This window comes from Serinus canaria, chromosome 2, assembly GCF_022539315.1.
Source record: "Serinus canaria isolate serCan28SL12 chromosome 2, serCan2020, whole genome shotgun sequence".
Lineage (NCBI taxonomy): Eukaryota > Metazoa > Chordata > Aves > Passeriformes > Fringillidae > Serinus > Serinus canaria.
The window spans coordinates 61,161,033-61,179,437 of NC_066315.1; the positions used below are offsets into that span (position 1 = coordinate 61,161,033).

The 18,405-nt window shown below is 40.8% G+C and overlaps 1 protein-coding gene across 2 annotated transcripts in view; it reads right to left on the reverse strand.

Annotated features, from left to right (window-relative positions):
• E2F3 (E2F transcription factor 3) overlaps positions 1-18,405 on the reverse strand; it is a 42,101-nt gene that overhangs the window by 5,339 nt on the left and 18,357 nt on the right. For both annotated transcript variants that reach the window (XM_050970960.1, XM_050970959.1), the window contains exons 2-5: positions 6,049-6,160; positions 3,419-3,638; positions 2,715-2,875; positions 147-259 (exon numbers count right to left, since the gene is read on the reverse strand). In XM_050970960.1, coding sequence (XP_050826917.1) covers positions 147-259; positions 2,715-2,875; positions 3,419-3,638; positions 6,049-6,160 — 606 coding nt within the window. The remainder of the gene's footprint in view (positions 1-146; positions 260-2,714; positions 2,876-3,418; positions 3,639-6,048; positions 6,161-18,405) is intronic.

The window sequence follows — 18,405 nt, forward strand, 5'->3', positions numbered from 1 at the left end:
AGTTTCTTTTTCTACAGAAACATTCCTAAAATTTGTAAGAATACAGGACTGCTTACCTGGGCACATATCACAGTAAGATTTAAGAGATGCTGCATCTGTAGAAAAAATTATATATAACCTGGCAGGAAATTACAGATTCTCCTTACCTCCACTGGGTCAGGCACTTCAAGTCTTGTTTCTGGAGGAGCTTTCACAACTATAACAGTTTGGTCTTTAAGGCCACTAATTTTTCTAATATCTTGATATGTCACATAAGCTAATGTAATCACTGTTAAGGAATTTTCCAACCCAGGTTACAATACACTCAGACTATTAGAAAAGGCAGAAGTCTTTCAATTATTTTTCCATTTTCTCAAATTTGAACAGAGCACTTAGCCCAAGGTTTTCTGTTCTCTGCACTGTGATTGCCAGGAAGCCCTGTGAGAACTTCCCTTTGATGTCACAGCTGGGGCCACCACTCAGGGAACAAAAGGGATTCTCTGTGCTGAGTGCTCCTCTCCTCCTCTACATGGGGGAAACTACAGAAGCTAAGGTTCAGCAACCTGAAAATACTCACAGGCTCCATGAAGCAAAAGTTTTTATTCACTTGCTATCAACATGCAGAGAGCTGAAAACCACTGAAAAAGTGCACAGGAATTTACAGATGCATGCTATAGAAGTGCATACACAGCATCATCAAATCATAGAATGGTTTGGGCTGGAAAGGATCTTATAAGATCATTTAGTTCCAACTCCTCTGACATGGGCAGAGACACCTTTCACTAGACCAGGTTGCCCAGACCCCCATCCAACCTGGCCTGGAGCAATTCCAGGGATGGAGCATCCACAGCTACTCTGGGCAACCTGTGCCAGTGTCTCACCACCCTCACAGTCAAGAATTTCTGTCTAACATTTCATCTAAACCCACCTTTGCTCAGTTTAAAGCCATTTCACAACTTGTCCTTATTAAAAACTCCATCTCCAGCTCCTCTACAGGCCCCCTTTAGGTACTGGAAGGTGCTCCAGGGTCTCTCTGGAGTCTTCTCTTCTCCGGGCTGACAAAAATCCTAATTTCAGTTTACATTTGAGGGGCTTTGCAAACGTAAATATATAATGTATAGAACCTATACAAAATTATATAAATATTATACTTTATAATATTATATAAATATATAAAATATAAAAAATATATAACACACTGTTATATATTTTATCTATTATATATACCATAATATTATATGTACTATATTATTGTATACTATATATTATATAAATAATATTCCTATAAATGGTATGTAAATAAATATGTATGCAACATTCATATATTTATATATCAATTTACATTACATACAATCTTTTTAAAGCCTGTTTAAGCAGCTGCTTTAAACCTCTAGAGTGCAGAATGTCAATTTCTGCATAAGCACAGAATAAATATGAATATTTTGCTATTCAACAAGTATTTGTCAAAATGACAGTGTTTTGGGGGTTACTACATGGGGAAGCCTCACATACTGATCCATGTACCTGAGATGTTAAAGTGCTTTTGGCTGTGAAAAGAATTGGGAAATGGCCATGATCACATGCATACAGCTCTAGCTCTTTAGGTTACTGAACAGTACAGCAAGACAGACTGCCCAAGCTCCAATACATACTGCATCTATCTTGGATCACACAAGTCAAGAGGCAAAGTGACAGGTCATCATCTTTCACCCAAATGGCTTTTATCAAGGCTTTTACCACTTGTTAAGTCAGGTTTGCAAAAGGCAGTACTGATCCTACTCCCCATTCCCCTTGGTGATCTTTGGTTACATCAAAATGTCTGTGAAATCCAGTCCAAAGTCAATGTTCACATAGTTCAAGTACTTTTTACTGGTACTCCCATAGTTACTTCCTGTCCTTCAGAACAGAGAATAAATCCACTTTATTAGCTGCTATTATTACTTATTATATATAATATACTTATTATATATTATGCTATTGTTACTTTTTATATATAGTAATAAGTTTTCATATCAGCATTTGATAAAATGCTTTCTTGTGTTGCTAATAGGTGAGAAATCCAAGGAAAAATGAGAACTGGTTAATTACAAAGAGCATTAACAGCCAAAATAAGTCATATGAACCTTATGCAATTTAGTATTGCTATTACATTAAATAATTCAGCCTAAGGTATTTTGAGAGCTCAAAGAAGTTTTATCTATATTTTATTATAGATTCTCTAAACAGAGGAATCTGAAACTTGCAACAAAGTTTCAGACTAAACCAAATCCCGACTTTATTTTCCTCTATGTGCCTCTAATTTATATTTAAAGTTTAAAGTGAAATAAAAAAAAAAAAAAAAGTAATGACTAAACAAGTCTGTTACCTTATCAGACTTTCTTTTCATGCCTTTATAATTTCTAAACACAGAAAACTTTTGCTCTAGGCTTGAAAAAACACAGGGCTATTGGATATCTTCACTTATTAATCAGTAAAGGTTCTTGGCTCTACTGTATGTGAACACAAATGTTAACAGTCTCCTTCATGTATACCTTTTCTTGCTTTCCTTTTCACACTCCAGAAGCATTACAGGTTCAAGCTGCTTAAGCAGCTTTTATATCAAACCACATTAAAACCTCTTCAAATTCTAGAAGCTCCTGCTGCTTTCTTTCAATGACATCACACAGAGGAAGTCTCCTAGCATTACAGGGCACAGCAAGGAGGCTGAGCACCTTTGAGGCTTTGGGAAAAAGGATATCTCTGATTCTCTGAGTCCTCTGTTAGCAGCTTGAGGTCCAGGGTGCAGCTTTGGATTAGCTCATCCAGTTTCTTCTCTTCCTGAGTCAGTTCCGTCACCTCCTTGGTGAGGCCCTGGCGCTGTGCCAGCATCCCACCGTCCTCGGACAGACTGCAGCCCCTGCAGACACACAGAAGGAAGATTCCTGTAAAATCTGACCCTACACCATGGTAAAGGGGAGACACAGGGTTTTACACTGCAGATCAAGTTCTTCATCCTTTCCCCCTAAACCCATCCCTAGCGAGTCAACATGAACTGTGCTTTCCAGAAAAAGCATCTTTTTATCACAACAACACATTTTGGAACTCCCACCAAGATGCAAGAGTTGAATATTTCCAAATACTTCCAAAATCTTGTTTCTACCCACAGCTTAAAAAAACCCAAGGAAGGCAATAGATAGAGACACATACCTAAAACTTACTCCACATGCAGAAGCAAATTCATTAATCCAGTGTTCAAACAAAATGCTGGTTTCTAATTTCCCTGACAAATGCTTTTTATAAACTTTTCTTAACAGAAAAATAGGACTTCATCCTGTTGGAAGGCATTTTGGATAATTGCTTGGAGCAAAGTGTTAGAACGAAAGGCAGGAAAAGAAAAACACTGCGGCCCTGTGATAGTGAAATCAGCCAGCAGGGATGGGAAAGGATAATGAATACTTACATCCACTGAATGTTGTTTTTGGATTTTTTCTTAATGAGATGGATGCCTTCCAGTACATTGGTGATATCGTAAATCCTCCTTTTCTGCACCTTGAGGACCTCTGCTGCTCTGTTCAAATCTAGGACCCCATCAGGAGATTGGCTCAGCAACTGAATGAACTTCTTTGTAAGAAGGCCAAGGGATGTATCATACCGAGTCTTCTCTGAAGGAGATTTTGGAGCTTGGAAGGAAAAGGAAAAAGAAAGTTAAATCAGGTTTTTTTTCTCATTTTCGTTCCGAAAGCAGCAACCAAAAATGAAATTACATATATTACAGTCACTTCTTTTATTTTTACTGAAGAAATCTCTCATACCTCACATTAAGACACAACTTACCACTACGTATTTGTATTTCAAGATGTACTTTTCCAAAAGTCACAGGTACATGAGCAAATATATATGTTTTTTAAAATGCAAATATTTCCAGTAGTCTGATAGATACATATGGAAATATTCTGCTTAGGCTTTTACTATGTGCATTCATAATAGTATTTTTAGTATCTAGTTATCCTGGCAGCAAAACCAAAAAATCCCCTGTGACTCTCCTTCATCAGTCTGATAGCCAGCTTTCATCAGGGTTTGATTTTCCCCTCGTGTGAGATAAGTGCTTCATATGCAATTAAGCAGGACTTAGCTAGTACTTCAGTGGGTGAACACAATGACAGATTCCATCAGTGTCAGACTCCACAGCTTGAGAAAACTCAAGTGAATTAGAGGAGATTGGTATAAAATAACAATTTATAATCATCATTGCTTCATAACCAAGCAATGCTCAAACTGGGACAGAGTATCCATATCTTCTAAATTAGAAGTCAGCAAATGGCTTGGACCAATTCATGGTTTCCATGCACAAATGCAGCATCTATACACTTCACAGATGGGCTTTTAAGAGTTTAAATACTTGGATCAGAATGATGCCTAATTCTAAATGTTCAAGGCCTTTTTGTCAAGGGAAATGAGCCAGCCATTACTACAAGTCTGCTGGGCTGGTACATCTCAAACCCTTACTTTGCTTCCAGTATTATGCAGGGTGGAACTTGGGCTGATTTTGGTAGTCTTTTTCATGTTTTCAAGGGTCATGTCATACATTAAACTGCAGAAGTCAGTCAAAACTGAAAATCCCACCAAAGAGTGAACCTTTAGATTACCCTGAAATATTTTGAAGAATACAATGCCTTTTCATTGAAAACCAAGATGTTGCATCCTTGCAAAGAAAACCAGCTAGCTGTATTTCTTTGGGTAGACTCAGGGCTTGTCTGCTCAAGGAAATGGAAGAATATTCATAGAAAGGCTTGGGTTGGAAGTGGAACTTAGAGATCATCCAGTTCCACCCTCCCTGCCATGGATAGGGACACCTCCCACTAGACCAGATTGCTCAGAGCCCCATCCAACCTGGCCTTGAAACTCTTCCAGGAATGAGGCATCCACAGCTTCTCTGGGCAACCTGTTCCAGTGCCTCACCACCCTGTGAGGAAAGAATTTCTTCCCAGCATCTCATCTCAATCTCATTCACGTCACTTACGTGACCTTGTGGATTTAGAGCAAGGGTGGTTGGTTTGTCTGGGTTTTGTTTGGGGCTTAGAAAAGGGTAAGAGGATCAAAGTGATAATGGCAAGAAGTGACTGGAGTCCCACCTAAAATGGCTTGTGCTCCTCATCCCACACCAAATTCTTTGTACAGGTTTATCAATGCTGCAGCAGCCTCCTGTGCACCAAGCAGAACTGAATTTCTACAAGAATCCACTTCAATTTAAAATAAGCTTCATATAGCTCAATGAAATTTAGCTTAGTTAAATCAACTGTGGTTGTTTAACTCCTATGCTCTAAGTTTCTATCTTCAATTTCCTTTTTCCTATCTGCCTCAATACAAAGCAGTAGACTGGTGAGAAAGACCCCTTGGCCTCTCTTGCTCTGACATCACTACCACTGCAGCCCCAGTCCTCTCCTTGCCCCATCTGGCTCCCCCTGCCAGCCTAACTCTCCTGCTGAAACCCCCCAAACAGGACAGCAGGGCTACAGCCCCCACTTCTGCTGCAAGAAGCCCACTGCCCAAGGCAATGCAGATGTGCAAAAATTAGTAATTAGAGCAACCAGGCAGAGGCAGTATCCAGAGTCCCACTGCAGGGACAGAAGGCAGCTCGGATGCCACAAAGAGCATTTTTCATGCAGTGCTGCTGAGGCACAGCTAGCAATCTTTGCAAATCCCTACCCAGGGAATGAAGGCCTGATAGCCAGCTGCTGTAACTCCTGCAGCCAAGGAGGAGGCTGGCCTGATGAGCCTTGCCTAATAACTGTGCAATCCATCCCATCACGCCACCTTCATTCCTCAGCATCCACCTCTCCAAGCATCCCAGCATAGTGTCCTTGGCTGAAGGGCAGGCCCTGGGCAGAGAGAATGCAGGCTGCCCAGCAGGCAGAGGGACACATCTGGCAGCCAGGAGCCTCTGCAGACACCCCTGCATCCTGCAAACCTGCTGACCACTGCCCAGCTGGGGGTTGAGTTTGTTGCATCCACACCTAGGTGAGGACAGCAATAAACACACCCTAAGCTAGGTAATGCAGACTGATGACAGCATGTTACCAGCTCCCTTACTTTTTGGACTATCTGGACTTCTTGTTGCAGCTCTTCCTTTCCCCTTTGGAGTCTTTAGTCCTTCTGCAAGATACTGGTGGCCACTTTCTCCCAGCTCCAGCCTTCGTTTTGCCTGTTTAAAAAAAAAAAAAAAAAAAATTAATGGATTGTTAAGAAGTATATTTCACTTTATCAAACACAGTGTTGGGACTACAGGAAAGGCAGAGAGTGGTGAACTTTTCACACCAAGGTATCAGTACAGGTTCATAGCCCATATGCATCACAGAATGGAATCCAAATATTTACTGGAATCTTAAGGCAGACTTAAACATATCACTCAAAAGCTAGGTTCATGAGGTTTTTATTTGAAAATTCAGCAATTTTTTTAGATTTGAAAAGCTGAGTGACCATTTCATGGTGTATTTCAGTCTAGTCTGGACTTTCTTGAATAGGTATGAAAGACTTCAGCCCTCACTTGAGCTAAGAACATTTCATTTAAGAAAAACAAAGACAGCTTCTCAAGCACCCACATGTATGAATCCACAAAGCTGCATTTCCTTTGAAAAACTCATTATATCCATCTAAGTTTCTGCAAAAGTAGTGCTAGTGCAAGTTATATTTTTCCCTTCACTATCTGAGAGGATGACTTTGAGGGGACCAATGAACTTCCTACATGACATGACTCCAAGAGCAGCATTGGACAAGTTTTCTCTGCCTCTCAAAAACTTGTCCTCATTGAAAGCACAACCACTACACTTATTTCACATTAACTAGCATATGTGCTGCCTAAATTAAAGTAAGGTGGAGCAAAAGCAGTATTAGACAATGCCTGAAAATCAGCTAAATGTTGCATTCAGCTCAATGGAAACACATCTTGAATAATGAAAATAGTGAATGAAACCATTAAACTTTGCAGCACACAGACAAACTGCAATGAAAACCACCACCAATATGAATTCTGTTCCTAGACAGAAACACAATATACTATCTTTGGAAACAATTCTATACCCTTCCCTGCCACTCAGGTTACTGAAATTAAATCTGGGGATACTCGTTATCCCAACAATAGAAAGCACATTACCTGGAAGACACAGGAAAAAGAAGTTTTATGCCTAATCAAGTTTAGACAAACAACTGTTTCTGCAGAATGTTGTTTATTCAGTTAGGTAGAGTAATTCAGAGTACACTATTTGCTTGTTTTTAAGATTCACCCCACAGGGCTGGATAATGTAATGCTCCTCAATGCTCCAAGACAAAACAATGTATTTTTCTATGGAGTTGCAGACAGTTATTTCTGTATTGTGGATTTGTCTTATGCACTTTACTTTACATCTGTGACCAACAGAAGGCTCTGAATAAAGTAATTCATATGCATTTATTTATGGATAGCTATATAACATCTTTCTGTTGGACTCTGCTTGCAAACCTCAGACTTATTAAAAGGCAAGTTAAAGCACATGAAACTCATACAAGCCCATGGTGTAACAGCACGTGCAGAGCACTCAAGGCACTCTTCTCCACATCTTGTGTGAAGGGGCATAAAATTCACTGGCAACAGGGCAAAACTGCATCTGCATCCTTCTAACCAACACTCCCAGCAGATCACTGGTAGCAGCTTCCAATAGCAAGAAACACCTCTGCTCTGCTCAGCTCTGTAATCCAAGGACACAGATTTCTAAAAGGTCAAGTGTTAACAAAAGCATCCAGCTAATATGTTTAGCCAACGTAATTGGATTAAATTAAGATTACAGCTATTCCACAGAGAAATACATTTCACACTTTTTTATGCAAGTGTTTTTCTACCCTGAGAAAGGGTGGAAAAGAGCAAAGGAAGGAGGGGTGAAAAGGGAACAATTCAAGGCGTGGGAAGACTAGGCCAAAGGGATACAATTAAAGATAAAAGAGAATCTCAAAACCAGGTGTGAGAAGGAGGGGCAACGCTTAAAACGTAAAATCCAGAGATTTGCAGCTCTCTCCATCAGAAGAGAAACTTAGGCTTGGATTATACATCAAAACTTTTTGTCTCAACTTGTCTGCAAGACACAAACAACAGTATTTTGCCTCTGCTTTTGTGGTTAAAGACTTATATAAGTTTTTCCCGTGAACTTCAAATAATCTGAGAGAACGCAGACAGCATCCTTTGGTTGCACAGAGCAGCAAAAGCCTGCCTGCATGTGCTGGGGCTGGCACAAACACCACACTCTTGTCAGGCTCAGTGCACCTACAGACATTGTAAGGCTTGTGAAAAAAATACTACATGACAGAGAGAGCTCTACAAGACAGCTGATTTTTAGGGTACAAAGCATACAGGAAACCTGAGAGAGCAAAATATTTCAGTGGAGTTTAAAAGATCCTGATTGCTGACAAGCAATTTTAGGAAACCCTGAGGAATGTTTCATTTCAGGCCAGATGTTAGACGTCACTCAGCAAGTCCTCACTTCCCCTTCCTGTTTTACAAACTTTATAACTGATAAGATGCAGGACTGAAGTGGTGTATCCTCTCAATTTCGTCTTTCATGAGTTACAAACTAAAGATTTCCTAGTGCTGTTTTGTTTGCACTAGAGATCCTTGGTGACTCACAGTTTCTCTCCCATCTTCAAAATTATTCATAGTGCCTTCCGATATCTGGCTTCTCTTCAGAAATCTCAAGATCTGTGATCAGCAGAATCAGTGAGCCTCTTAAAAAAACATCTTGATTTGTGTCACTTATTTTTGCTACAGCACTGTATTCATTATTGGCACTATTTTCACAAATTAGTATGATTTGTCCTTATTGCATTACTTGATCACTCATAGCACGCACAACCATCTGACACGGTAAGAGGGACTTGCTAAGAAGTAACAAGCCAAAGGACACCAGCACAAATCATCCCAAATGACAAGGACAGATAGGAAGCAAAGGCACTAAAAATTTCTCAGTGACATGAAACCTGAGTGCAAGAAATGGGAAGCCAGATTCTTTAGGGAGACAGTGAAAGGACACAAAATACATGGAACTATGAGACAGGTAAGCCACAAACTGATACATTCCAGCAAGACACAAAAAAGTAACAGGAAAGCAGCATCCCATTAAGCTAAACCAGATACCTACCCAACCCCTTGGTCCAGATGTAAAAATTGTGGCATCAACTGCTTTAACTCAAGTTTCTCTTCCAATACTATGAGCAATCCCTGATATAGATACAACTACAGACCCATTGTTCAGTGCAGACCACTAAAATCTGGTGGCACCTTGAGTCCTATGTAGGTTTGCACTTTTAGCTTCAATCCCCCTTTTTTTTTCTTTTTTTAAAAAGAAACCTAGATAGCTACCACAATCCACATCAGAGGCAAACCCACAAGAATGTCTTTCCTATGAACACTTGTCTCTAGAGGAAAATAGTTTAAAAACTCCCAGGATAAGCTAAGTATTTTCAAGTACACAGGACCTCATGCAATTCACTTTACAGTACTCAGTCTCATGGATTAACTTTCAAGAGGAGGTTGGAGCCTGGTTATGCTTATAGAAGAGAAGAAAAGGAGCAAGTGTAGTATTAATTAATTGACAAAAGGGGTGCAAAAGGCGCAAATGGGAAATTCTAGCCCATTCCCTTTAGTGGGCTGGTTTGACTTCATGGCTACCTGGGACTATCAGGTCGCTGACACCACCTCTTCTGCATCCTCCCTCCATCCCTGCTCTCCTGTCCTCATCAGCCCTCACAGAAAGTTGGTTCAAGAGGTTCCTACCAGCAGTAACTTAGTCCTACTCCAAAACAGAAATGATCTTTCTGCTGGGTGGGTGATGAGCCTGCAGTGAGAGCTGCTGAGGAGCAGTGTGACACCCACCCATGCCCCTTGGAGCATCAGACTGACAGCTTCACTGTCATGTCACACAGCAATCAGCTTCAGCTCTTGGGGAAAGAAACTGGCAGCACTAACATATAAAGAAGAAATGTTAGAGTGTTACCCTGTAACAGATAAGTAAGGGCTAAGTAAGCATCAGGTAAGAGCCAGCACAGGGTTTTGGTTTTGTCAAGATAGCAGAGCAGTGCCCAGGTAGGGCAGACATCAGTTTTTGAGGACTGCATCATATCCACCCAAAGCCTTATTTACTCTGAGAATTATATTTTTAAGTTTGAGGGAAGAAGCAGTAAAACACTTTTTAATTCTGTCCAGAGATAAAATCATGGAAAATAACTTTGCCAAAATATGCACACGAGAATTTGTCCTGCTGGATGTGTCTCTCAGATTTATTACTGGATGCAAGTCAATTGCACTGTTTGCAAGAGACAGACCTAAAAAAATTACATTACCTGTGCCACCTTCTGAAAATCTTTTGTCTGAAATATTGCTGCATCCATTAGGCTTCAGCAAGCACATAAATCTTGCTGGAATGATCTGAGTTGGGCATATTCTACTACCCCAAAACCCTAAATTCAAAGCCATTTGGAAAAGTGCAGTCAGTACATTTTCATTACAAACGTGAAGCCCCAAATTCCACTTCAAACTTCCCCCACAGCTCTTGGGCCTCCCAGGCTCTGCACATTCCATCTTCTTGGAGGTGCTGAGACCTATCAACATCCCCTGCTCCCCTAGCAGGCATTCAAGGTGTATTTGAGGAGCAGCAGTCTGATTTAAATACAAAAGGACAAAAGTTGATCTCAGAATGAGAACAAAAATAACCTGGGACAAAGCCTGCTGAGATGGGGACAGAAGATAAAAACTTATTCCAAAAAACAATGGGATGAGGAGCTGAAAAGAAACTCTACTTTATGGTCAACTGGGGTGGAAAAACAGGTAAGATTGGAAACAACCAAGCACAGTAAGGAATAAATTGTTTGTATTAAGTGATAGCCTACAGGGAATTAAGCAGCAAGGCAGAGAAATGTGTCTCAGGCCTCAGCTGTGGGTGTCTCAGAGCTAGGAGTAAGATGGGCAAGTTAAGCAAGGGAGGATGACTAAGCCTGGGGTAGTCTCTAGAAGATATTACAATTGCTAGGGGCAGATAAAATGGCAGCTTTTCTGTATTTTACCACAAGGCTGATATTACTGGGGAGGGGATGCAAGCCTTTCCAGTGAGCACAGATAAGTTTTGACTGCAGAAAGGAAGCCAAGCATAGGTTCTCTACCAATCCCCACACACTTTGCACAGGCTTTCTTCCACGTTTTCTAAATTAAGCAGTCACTTAAAAATACAATTTAAAACCTGAGGTTCTGGAGGCATGAACTCTAGAAAGCTGTTCCAGAGGTCAGGAGCTGCAGAGAAGAAAGCAAATATATTACATGAAAGGGTAAATTAAACTGGAGTTTGATAAGGAAGGAATACAGGAGAGGAAGCAAAGGAAAAAAGACACCTTGGGGTGAATGCAGAGAAATATTCATACACTAAGGAAACATCTCCACTGAATGAAGGGATACAGGCTGAGCATTCAGAACACACTCAAATGAACAAACCCAGGTATGTGAAGAGCTGTGAGTGTCTGCCAGAGGGCTGCACCCAGCTGAGGGCACAGCAAACATTTGGGAAGACTGGAAAATAGGGAGAGGCACAGAGAGGAAAGCAGAGGAGCTCTCAGTCAGGAAGGGGCTCAGCTCTGCTGGTCAGCTCACAAGCAAAGAAACACCCAAGGTCAGCAAAAAGATGCAAGAGAAGCTTCAGAGTTCCTGCCCTCAAACTCCTACTGACAACTCCTGCTGCCTCATTTCACAACAGAAATAAATTTGCAGTTCAAACCCCTGGAAGGGAGAGGGATTCCCATCTTCCATGAAGAAATATTTAGCCCAGTGGTCTACACAGATAGCAGTAATTTGTACCATACTACCTCCAGTTTCAGTAGTTAACTCTGACAGTCTAAAACATTTAAGAGGTTTCAGGAAAGAATAAGAAAAAATAAGAAATAACTGGGAATTATACTATTTGCACATAAAAGACAACAAAGCATGTCCTTAAAAGGAAAGTTCTGTAAGTCCTCTCAAATCTTCCTAAAGTATCATTTCCCTATGGAAAGCAGGCAGTCCTGTACAGAGGAACAAGAGGAACAAGACCAGGAATGGCACTTTTAATGAAAACATTACTTCAAAAATCTGGTTTACTCATAGCCACTCATAAGACTGAAGAACACAAAAAGATATATAGAAATAGTGCCTTGAAAACTGAATACATTGTAAAATCAACACAAAGCAGAAATAAATAATTTCAGGGATCTGAAATAATAGCTACTTATTCATCAAAATAAGCAGCTTGTATTTAAAGTAAAATTTAAAGAATCTTTTAAAAGCAAATGAAAACAGTTTACAGAAATCATCCTGATCCTTCCAATCCAACAAAAAAAGCCCAAAATTGTCTTAAAAAACAGCAATTGTATATAAAAAAGGACCAAAAAGTACTTTCAATTATAGCAATTTCTGTTTCCTAAGTTATCACCTTTTCCAACTTATTATAGTTTTGACTGAGGGAAATTCTTCTCTAGATCTTATATTGAAATTATTAATTCAGCTACATTCAATTCTTTTGTTTTTAATGTACATGACTATTAAAAGAAAATCCCTTTTATATGTCTTAATTTGGTTTATAATTCAATAAGAAGCACATCACAATTACCAAATGAAGTGACATTCTGATCACATGCAGCCCTCCCCCATTAGGTGCTTGACACTGAGGGCTGGTGAAGTTTCTTTCAAGGCCTAATTAAACCATCCTATTTCTATCAATTTCCCATTTTCATGATTCCCTCAGAAGTACCCAAGAGTCAAGGAAACCATGAACTGTAAGCACTTATAGATGAAACCACACAACTTTTATTTAGCTCCAAAAAGTTAAAATGTGGGTGGCCAACTTTCAGCGGCGAATTCTTGTCTAAAAGTGGGACCCAAGCCAGAGGAACTGAGCGGCTTTCCCCTCTCAGGATAAATGTGCAGGAAGAAGCAATGCAAGTGCCATGAGTGCCTCCCAGTTGTTGCTGCAGAACATCCCACAAAGCCACTTGAACACCCACGGGAAGGAATACATCAGCTTTCAGGCACGCTCAGCGCTCCCGTGCTAGCGGCGCTGCGCATCGGTGCCACCCCGATGAGGCACTTCACACTCTCATCTCCAGCCTGGCTGCTCAGAACATTTTCAACTGCTTTTAAATGAAACACAATGGCCAGAACCAAATCAAGAAAGTACTGGAACGTAGCAATGAAAAATGGTGGTTCCTCCCTACACCTGCACAGCAGGTCATTTTTCCTGAAGCAGGATTATAATCTTAATGTACTAATTACCTTTGATTTTCATCCTGATATCCCATGTGACCTGGCCTGCCCTCTGGTCAGATTATCTCATAGTCACCAACGCTAACATAATTCTGACACCAAGGTACACAGCCCTGTTTGACATCACTCCATTTTAGGCTCATAGGTCTACTGGAATGCCATGGGATCAGCCCCACACCCCACCAGACTTGCATTCAGCATAGCAGCCAGTGGCAAAACGTGCAGCTTATCTTGTTTTCCTACTCTGCTGCAGTACTTCATAATTTCTTTGCACTAAAAGAGGAAGGACATTACAACGGTTGTGCAAGACATAAACCAAAGCATAAGCCACGTTTCTGGCCTCAAACCAAGAGAATTACACCTATGCTGCATAGGAAATGAATCATCTGAGATCTTTCTTAGTGCAATTTTTCCACCAAATACGAAACAATTACTTCTTACTGGAAGCAATGGCTTTGCATTGTACTAAGGTTGAAAGATCCAGTTACCACTTCATGTTGAAATATGAAAAGTTGTTTTCAGGAAACTGCACCCAGTTTTCATCTCAACTGCTAAACTGCCCAAGGTGAGGAGTGCCTGTGTCTCAGGGAAGTCCTGAAACACCTCCATGCCAGCCCCTGATGCCAACAGCTGCCAGGGGCTGAGCTGCACCTGCCTGGTTAAAGTGGAAGCTGTGGAGACAAAACTTCCAGAAAATGTAATGACAAACACCCAATGCTCACATGCAGGAGCGCAGCCAGACTAACCAGCATCTGGGGGGTGGAATCCTGGCCACAGATTTTTGGTGGGTTTGATTCAGCAGGATCCCCACCCATTCCCTGGGAAGCATGGCCTGAGCCTTGATGGTAAGGCTGAACCTGTCACTAGCAGGCTCTAACACCATCCTGCAAACTGGTGTCAAAGCTCCCAGCCCATTTGCCCACCCCATTCCCAAAGACGCCACCTCAGCAAGGCTGCTGCCTCCAGGGCAGAGCTCGGGGATTTTCAGTTGTGGTTCACATCAGTGATTTCTCACCATGCACATCCTTTGAAGAAAACAAGATTGTCACAGAACAGGCCTGATGCTGAACTTGCAAACTCATGGCCAGCAGCTGGGGGTGGGGGGGGGCGCCAACACGATGGGACACAAACTCAAAGGGGACAGGATGTGACAGCAGACCAGCCATGTAAGAGACTTCTTGCTCTAACTTCTTTGTATTGCATTTATAAGTAACAGTCCCACCAACATGAGCCCACTTTTTATGCTACCCATTGAGATCAAAGTAAGCCAAATAAGGAAGTGATAGTTCAATTCACATGGTGTATGATAGAGCACAACATCTCAGTGTGACTTCAAAGCTGCTTGCAGTGTTTCAGCTCCTCAGGAGACTTTCAGCCTCCCGAATAGCAAGGCTAAAGTTGAACAGGACCAAGGGAAAGAAATCTTTCCTATTATTTTACGGTTGATCCTAAAGAAAAACCATTGCAAAGCAAATCAGTCTCAAAATACATCCTAGAGACATTTTTTCTTTTGTATCTAAGGATTATTTTAAATGTCATTAACTTTAAAATAAGATTGCAATTGCATTTGTTTCACTGAGTGAAACTTCCACGTTATGTGTGGAAATTTGCACAGCTACCTAGAAAAGAAAAATTTTGAACCCTGTCAGTTGTCTGCAAAATTGTCTATTGAACAAACAAGCCCTGAGATTGGGGGAGGAAGGACACCGAGAGCTGGAGAACATAATAGGATGAACTTCCTGGTAGGAAATTCCAGTAAATGTCATAGAGCATTAGATAAACAGGCTAAAAACTAATAGCAGCATTCCAAGCACATATATTGAAATAGGAATTAGGAGAAGTGCTAGTCCTCACTTAGAAAACATACAGAACATAGCGATAAACCTCTCCAGGAGGATGTAATGAATAAGATTGCATCCATACAAAGGGAAAAGTGAGGAGAAAGAAGAGCACTTAACAAAGCCACACCAGTGCTATTGCAGTGTAGGTGCTCTGTAATGGTGCAAGATGGGACTTGCTTTACAAAGTTCGCTCACTAAACTGCCTGCTTAAGCCACAGCATCTTGAGCTTTGTTTTCCTTGGATACAGGATACCTACAAGAGAGGACAGACAACTGTGGAATTTCACAAATGAAATTTCTGGAGAGCAAGTTTACATGTCTACACGTGTCTGCGGTTCGCAAAGTCCCACCCTGGCACCCCAAACCTTTCTGTATTCCACACAAAACACCCATACCAAGTTATATCACACCAGTGCCATGGGACTGCATCACTTGACTCACTGAGTTCACTGATTCACAGGGAACCAACAAACTTGTACATTCTTTCAAAAATCAATGATGCTAAAGATACATATGTAAACACTTAAGAAACTACAGAGAGCTGCAAACTAAAAGGTAACAAGTTTTAAAAGCTCAGGTGCACATGAGGGAAATGGCTGGGTATTCACATCACCAAAGCAGGTGAATCCATCCTTAAAAAAGGTCAACACCAATCCTGACTCCATATTTTTAATTCACTGCCTGAGGTACGATGTCTCTTACATCTATCTACTTTTTAGATTAATGTAATTAGCAATGAGAAGTCAGATCTTGAGTAGAAAAACCTTTTATTCTCAAGTACTTTCTTAACCCAGTTCCACCCAAGTATAAAAGCATACAGCAGGATTCCCCAAAAGTAATAAATGGACTTTGAATCCATTTAGGGCGATAAAAATATTATCTAGTTTCCAAAGGTCACTGTGAAAGTTGACAAAAAGCATTTAGAAGACCCAGGCGACATGCAATGATTTGCATTTACAGAATCAGACAATGAGAAATAACGTGGGGTCCTAAGCATTTACCATAACACAGGATAGTTTTGTCCATCATGTAAATTGGGAGCGTTAGTTCACTTGAAGGGAGTCTCAGCATTGTTCAAACAGATGAACCCTGATAAGTTATCCTTGCACCTACAAGTAACCATAATGCTGACCATGCACCAGAGATCGATTTATCATTCGCAAGTTAATTAAGTATTGTTTCAAAAATTAAATTACCAGCATTATATACAAAAAAAAAAAAAAAAAAATCCTTACAGAACCTTGATGAAGTTAACACAATAACCTCTTCCACATACCAAACCTCAGAGTAACAAAAATAAATAACAAGTGCCCAAGAAACAGGAAAACACGGTTTACATATCCAAAAGCAGCTATTCCCAAATGCAGTCAGAAAGGAGGCTCCAGATTAGCAGAAAGTCACAGAAACAGATAAAAGATTATAGGAAGAGAGCAAGGGCAAAAATCACAGATAGCTGAGCCCTAAAGACCCCAGTTATGGCCAACAGCCTCCTCCACCCTAGATCTGGAGCTGGTACTGCCATCAGAAGGTTTCTCTTCACAGCACATCTCTTTGACTACAACCTAAACTTGGTTTTCACCTAGCCTGGGTTGCTAAACTCTAGAAACTGATGACTTCCTCCCTCCCCACATCAAGGTAGGCAGCTGCTGCATTTGCTTTTATTGCACAGGTCAGTTTGGCAACAGTTTATGTGGCTGAAATGGCACAGAGAGAGCCAAGTTCCTGATACATTAAATGCTGTGTAATGTCACAAAGAATAACTAATCCACTGAGCTTTCACTGTGATGCACATTCTACCTTGGCAGTATTTTATCAATCCATCAGCCACAGCATGGAGCAGAACAACCTGAGCGCGCTGGCAAAATGACAACAAACTGATTTCTAATAGGAAGCTTTACTTATTCCCATTGACAGAGAGGGGATAAAAAGAAGACAAGATGGCAGAAGACCTTAGGTGAAATAAATGAGTGTTGGTTAATTTTCTTTTGCACATTTAGGAAAATTCTGTCATGCACAGGACAATCTAAAACAGCTGATGTGACAGCCTAATTTACAAGACAACAACCAAAACAGATGGTTTTCCAGGGAGGCACAGGTTTTCTAGGGGAAAAGACATTCAAGTTGCTGGTTTTTCTCAGATTATATAGGATATTTTCAAAGAGCTACCCCTTTTGGCTTTAGTGAAGCAGAAAATCTTCACAGTCAAACAAGGACTTTAACCTCTGTGAAAACTGACCTACACCAGACAAAATCTGTCCCTTCTACTTTGTCTTCTTTACAATATATTTCCTAAACACCTTGAGATGACTTCTGCAGAAAAACTAGTAGCACTCTGAAGTCTCAAATTTTAAAATGAAGTGAATTTGCATTTTTCTCTCTAATCTACACTTTGATGAAAGAAAAGAATCTGACTTTCTAATATCCCCTCCTACATATCACAGACCCTAGTTGCTGTGCTATTGTAGCCAGGAATAAGAATGCAATTTTAGAGTCTTTGTTATGAAAATGAAATGAACAAGCACCTGTCAGGAAGTACCATAAACACAGTTGCTCCTACCAAAAAGCAAGTAGAAGGATTTGCTAACCTCAAGGCTGTTCAGAGTTGAAATTACAGAGCATAACTCTACAGAGAAATTACAGCAAAACAGTCATTGTGTCAAAACTGGAAGGCATAAACTCATTATTTTCCCCTCACTTCAAAAAAAATCCAATTTCCACTTTGAGTTTGCATTGTTCAAGCTTTCAATATTAAATTATCCAAGTGCTCAAGTTCAACAACTTAAGAAGTCCTTTAACACCAGAATCATTCCAGGGAGTGGCTGAGGTGGGAAAGCACCTCTGGAGATCATCTAGTCCACCTGCCACTGCTCAAAGAGAAGGCAACTAGAACAGGATGCTCAGGGCTGTATTCAGCTGGGTTTTTAATACGGCCAGAGAATGCAACCCCACAACCTAAGGGAGCTGTTCCAACACACCTCTGCTGTATAATCTTCTATTTAAATGGACTTCCTTCATTACAATTTTTGCCCACTGCCTTTTATCTGTCACTGGCCACCACTGAGTCCATGTTCCTGGCTCCATTTTCTTCGCTCTCGCCCATCATGTGTTTAAACATCTCCAGGCTCAACAGTCCCAGCTCTTTCAGCCCCTTATTCTATATGAGATGCTCTGAGGCTTTAACCACCTTCACAGCCCCTCACTGGACCTGCTGCACTATGTCCGTGCCCTCTCATAATGGGGAGCCCAGAACTGGACCCAGCATGTCAGCTGTGTCTCACCAGGGTTGAACAGAAGGAAAGGATC